At 46.5% G+C, this 5,481-nt stretch overlaps 1 protein-coding gene across 5 annotated transcripts in view; it reads right to left on the reverse strand.

The window, feature by feature from the left end:
- Positions 1-24: 24 nt before the first annotated feature.
- Positions 25-5,481, reverse strand: part of nacc1b (nucleus accumbens associated 1, BEN and BTB (POZ) domain containing b) — a 17,778-nt gene continuing 12,321 nt past the window's right edge. For all 5 annotated transcript variants that reach the window (XM_031877015.1, XM_031877014.1, XM_031877013.1 and 2 more), the window contains 3 exons: positions 4,269-4,572; positions 4,092-4,189; positions 25-3,905 (listed from right to left, as the gene is read on the reverse strand). In XM_031877015.1, the coding sequence (XP_031732875.1) occupies positions 3,571-3,905; positions 4,092-4,189; positions 4,269-4,572 (737 nt within the window). In that variant the 3' untranslated portion in view covers positions 25-3,570. The remainder of the gene's footprint in view (positions 3,906-4,091; positions 4,190-4,268; positions 4,573-5,481) is intronic.

Below are 5,481 nucleotides of genomic sequence, written 5' to 3' on the forward strand. Positions count from 1 at the left end.
CACACACACACACACACACACACACACACACACACACACACACACACTCTCACACACTCATACACACAGTGTTTGCCCATAGATGCACACACACAAAGCCTTTACAAACAGCTCCCAAACCCACAAAAAAAGCTCACGCTGCCGTACACAGCAGTATGCATGCATTCACACCAAATCATCTGAGCGTCCCAGCCAACACCCCCCCCACCCCCCCCTCTCTAGGGAGGCTCAGACTGTCTTCTTCCCTCTCTCATCTCGGAATTTTCTTTTCTCATTTCAGGCGGCGGTTTTTAAACAAAGCATTGGAATACAAAGATTTCTTCTTTTTTTTTTAAAAAAGGAAAACAAAAATGGAAAATGTGCAAACCTCCCCCTCCTCCCTCTCTTCTTCTTCTTTCCTCTGTGCTCAGTAACTCAACTTGTCTTCCTCGATTGCACCATGTGCTCCAGAACAGGGGGGGGGGGGTAAAAGCCCCTCCACCTCCTGACTGTAGCACCTTCAGGTGCTCGTCTCAGGACCAACGCTTTTAAGGATTTTAAAAGAAATGTAAAAATATGTAAAAAAGCAAATAGAGGCGTAAACATCTTTCCTCAAACGCCGTTTTGTTACAACACTGGTCTACAGAACTGGTACCGATACAAACAGGTTAGATTTTTGGTTCTTCTGCGGGGGAGTTTCAACATTTAGACGTTTGTGTGTTTCCTTTAAGAGACGGTTTAACGACAGACCCTTCACCTCGGGGGTCTGTGTGTGTGTGTGTGTGTGTGTCTCAGTCCAAACATCAGTATAAACTGGCGACAGTGACATTGAACAGATCTCCACAGCGTTTATGTTGCCACTTTGGCAATAAGGTGCTTGAGGTTTCTTCTCATTTCTAAATAAAATAAAAACACACCAGAAAAAGGCCAAATAAGCGTAAAACATGTCAGTTCTTTAAACGTCTAGTATGCAACAAACAAATCTATAATATGTCAAGTTGTTTCTTTTGGGGGTTTTAAAGTGTTAGGCAAGATTATCACACTTTAAAAAAAGAAACATTTTGGATACGATATGTTTTTTCGCAATTGGGAATTTCGCAACATTAATAATCAAACGGCAGATGGAACTAAACGCACAGGGAACGCAGTATAAAAAAGGCAAAACGATTAACAGATATTATGATAGTGATGTAACAGCTGGATTATCTTTCAAATTAAAACACTCAACGCGTTCCTTTTTTAAAATGTTGGCACCTTTGACCTTCTGCGTCATCACACTAATGAACCCTAGTGACTAGTGTACCCTAGTGTTTGCTAGTGAACTCTAGTGAACCCTAGTGTTCGCTAGTGAACTCTAGTGAACCCTAGTGTTCGCTAGTGAACTCTAGTGAACCCTAGTGAACCCTAGTGTTCGCTACTAAACGCTAGTGAACCCTAGTGTTCACTGGTGTTCATTTAAGAAGCTGGAATCAGAGAATTTTCCCTTTTTTCCCCTTAAAAAATGACAATATTTGGCGATTAATAGATGAATATTTGCAGCTCTAATAACTTCCACCTGACGGGTGTGTGACGTCTGACATAAGAAGGATCACCTTCATGTTGATTGTCTGGGAATGATTTTAAAGAGCGAGTTTAAACTGAAACCGGGTGGAATGAGGATTTGAATATCGATGGTTTTAATGTATTTATGAGCAAAATATCAGTGACACTAAACAATAGAAAACGGTTCACCTGGAGCCGCTGTGTTCAATCCTCCTCTAGCTGATGTATGTATTCAGCGTGTTCTCGAGGTCAGTGTTCAGAAGAAAAGAGAAAAGATGCCGCTCACTTTTCTAAAAGCCGCCATTTAGCGACGCGAGTATTAAAAAGGCGAATATGTCGTTTCTTCTTTGAGTTCTATTATTTATCATTCTTAATACCTCCCATGTAGCCAGATAAAGAGGAACCGTCAAACCAGCAGACAAAACTTTGGTGACAGTTCACCATCCGGTCTAACGCAGCCTCATTAAATGAATTTAAGGCGAGTGCTCGCACGTGGCGAGCGCCGGCCCTCTCCGCTCTGCTTCTGTGTAATTCCCCTTTAATTCCCATGCTGCTCTGCTGTACTGTAGCTGATGCGGCTGACAGCGCCCAAATGCGCATTAGCGCGCACTCACCGCTGTGATGGGTGAATGAATCGACCAAGCGTGTGTGAAAACACACCGTCTGGCCCCCCCCCCCCCTCTCTCTGCAGCACACACACACAGAGCTGTATTCCTAGCAATGTACCAATGCCTGAATTAGCACCATTGTCCACGCCAAGCGAGCACGCAGGCTGCAGAGCCTGGGGAGACTTGCTCTGCTAACGGGCCGCGGATATTCTCAAGGAAAACTATTTAAACATGGGCTGGAAACAAAAAGAACATCAATGCGCACGCACGCGCGCACGCACACACGCACACACACACGCGCACACACACACACACACACACACACACACACTTTTGGATATTTCTTAACTTTCCTTCAGACTTTAAAAAAAGGGGTGCTAATCAGAGATATAAATTGGATTTCAGCTCGTAGTTTTTTCTCTGTTTTTTGTTGCGTTTTTCAAAAATAAAAACACTTCTTTCTGATTCGTACAAAAAACGTAGCTCGATTGTACTCATACCGCAGGAAGTAACACAGTGCATTTAAACTCTTTGACAATCATCGGTAACAAGTTTCCTCTCCTTCAGGAGGCGTGGCAAAAATAATAAAGAACAATTAAGATCTTAAACACAAAAGTAACTGAAATGGTCTTTTTGAAGGGAGGTTGAGGGGAAAAGGTTTTTTAAGACAAATATTCTTTTTTTTCCCCGTCAGTCAGAACTCACCAGCAGAATAAAGTAAGAGGCTGGTGGGTCAGTTTCCCAGCATGCCCGGCAGCGGGTTAAAGAGCAGCGTAGGTGGGGGCGGGCGGAGGTCGAGGGCATTGTAAACCATGCCAATATACATATCAATATTCATTTCAACCCCCCCGACCTCAGAGAAGCTTTCATCTCCAGACGAATAAACGAAGGAAAGAAAGAAAGAAGGAAAAAAGAAGGCTCACTCAACCTCCTCTGACTTCACGAAGCCGCGGGTCGGATGCCTCGCCACGCATACATTCAATATCAAAAACAACAGTGTTACCGGAGTTTGGGGAAGGAAATATCACTTTCTGCAAAACAGGATCGCCCCCCCCCACCCCCACCCCCACCCAATAAACCCCCGGGAATGTCTGTGATTGATCATGGTAAGAAAAGGGGCCGTAGTGACAGTACACACCTTTAAAAACATAAAAAAATAAAGGTTGAAATAGTTAGAAAGGTTGCAGAGGAATGAGGAGGTTGGGGGGTGTTCCAACCTCCTCTCTCTACTACCTTTCTCTCTGTCTTTCTATCTCTCTCGACCGGAGAGGTGGGACAACCCGAAGTGAGGCATTCTGGGCAGTTGAGAGACAAATGTGGACAAACGAAGGAGGGGAGGCAGAACAAGTTGAACCGAAAAAAGAGGTGTAAAAGAAGGAATAGACCCCCCCCTCCCCGCATCAATCCGTCCATCTGCCCCCTCATCTGTCCGTTCACTCACTCAAAACAAAGTGCTGCCGTCTCCTCCCGCCCCGTGCAGGGCGTCCGCTTGCGTGGCTCCGCCCCCTGCCTCGTTATGGTTGGCGGCGGCGGCGGCCGCCGCCGCCACCGCTTCCAGGGAGGTGGGGTCAAAGCCTTGCTCCGCCCCCAGTGCGTCGGCCTCCATCTTCACGCTGTCGGCCAGGAAGGCGGAGTAGGCGTCGCTGTCGGCCATCAGCAGCTTGAGCTTGGGGATCCAGCTCTTGCGGACGACGCGGCGGGCGTTGGTGCACATGTCGGCCGCGATGGCGTTCATCTCGCTCTCCTTGAAGCTCGGCGCAAAGTTCTGGCAGTAAACTGGAGGACGGAAAAGAGAGGAAGATGTAGAAAGAAACCACAAAAGAAGGAGGACGACGGATGGCGAGGAGCCAGCCGCAAAGGGCAACTTAGCATGAAGGCTGCTCCAAAATTTCAGCGAGATGTAACTCAGAGTATTTATAGTATTAAAGGTGGTGTGTGTGTGCGTGCGCGTGTGTGACTCACATTTGACAGCGTGCAGCACTCTGTTGTCCAGGGGTTTACGACTGGGGTCGTTGGTTGAAGAGCGGATGCCGGTCCCACAGCTGTTAGCCAGAGTGCTCCTGAGCAAAGAAACAACAACATTAAATAATCTCAGTTATTGGGGATAAATGTATTCAGCTCGATGTGCCGAACACGTACCTGTCAAAGAAAGCGGCCAGCAGGCGTCTGAGCAGCACTTTGTGGCGCGTGCCGGCGCTGACGTGGCAGTTCATGAGCTGCGCGCGGGAGATGAACACGGAGGTGCCGCTCACCAGCTCCAGCTTCTCGGCCGGGTCGCCCTCCTCGTACATCTTCGGGTGGCAGCGGTTGCCGATCTGGCTGATGAGCTCGGCGGGCAGCGACGCCAGGTCCTGCCGGGCCCGGGCCCCTCGGCCCCCCCGACCGCCGCCGCCGCCCGAGTCCGGGGCCGAGTCCGGAAGGGCCTCGACCCGCTCGCCTACCACTGAGGAGGGACAATGACGGGATTGTTTTTTAAACTTCCTTACATGTTATCCCAAAAAAAATGCAGATATATTTTAATTACAACATGTTCTGGAGGGAATACACTTGTTTCTGATTGGCTAAGAGTGTGCACATAAGAAAAACATTTAAAACGCACACATATTGCAGTTCAGCTCAAATTAAATCATTGTTAGGAATAAATGCTGATAACCAACATCAAGTGTGAAAATGTTTTAGCAGTTTTTAATGAACCCAGCTGAAATTTTAACCGTGATACGAGATGATTGTGCTGAAGGAGGATCTGCAGCACAGAGGAACCCTCGCTACACTCGCGTGCTTCTCTGCCTCCACTCGTGCATTAACACGTGCACTTCCTAAAGTGTCTGTTATTCTTATTTCAGAGAATATGAGTTCAGCTGGATATCAAACCCTCCGATGACTCAGTGGATCCACAGGAAACGACGAGCATCTTTAAAATCAATTAAACCTTCAGACCAAACATTGGTCAAATGCTGTGGTGCACCAACGTCTGGAAGAAAACCTTCTTTGTAACTAAACTCCTGATGATACTCTTCACATCTCCTGTGTTTAAGAAATAAACTTCAGTGTTTTAACACAAACAACCTCCGATCATCTCCTTTAGATCAAACTATCCCCAAGAGTTCAACAAACTTTACAGGACTGGGTCTTAATAAATAAAAGTACAACGTGTACCTCTGCGATGTAGTACAGTAAAAAGTACAACATGTACCTCTGCGATGTAGTACAGTAGAGAGTACAACATGTACCTCTGAGATGTAGTACAGTAGAAAGTACAACATGTACCTCTGAGATGTAGTACAGTAAAAAGTACATGTACCTCTGAGATGTAGTACAGTAAAAAGTACAACATGTACCTCTGAGATGTAGT

The sequence above is a fragment of the Anarrhichthys ocellatus genome, unplaced genomic scaffold, assembly GCF_004355925.1.
Source record: "Anarrhichthys ocellatus isolate YVR2014 unplaced genomic scaffold, GSC_Weel_1.0 scaffold124, whole genome shotgun sequence".
Lineage (NCBI taxonomy): Eukaryota > Metazoa > Chordata > Actinopteri > Perciformes > Anarhichadidae > Anarrhichthys > Anarrhichthys ocellatus.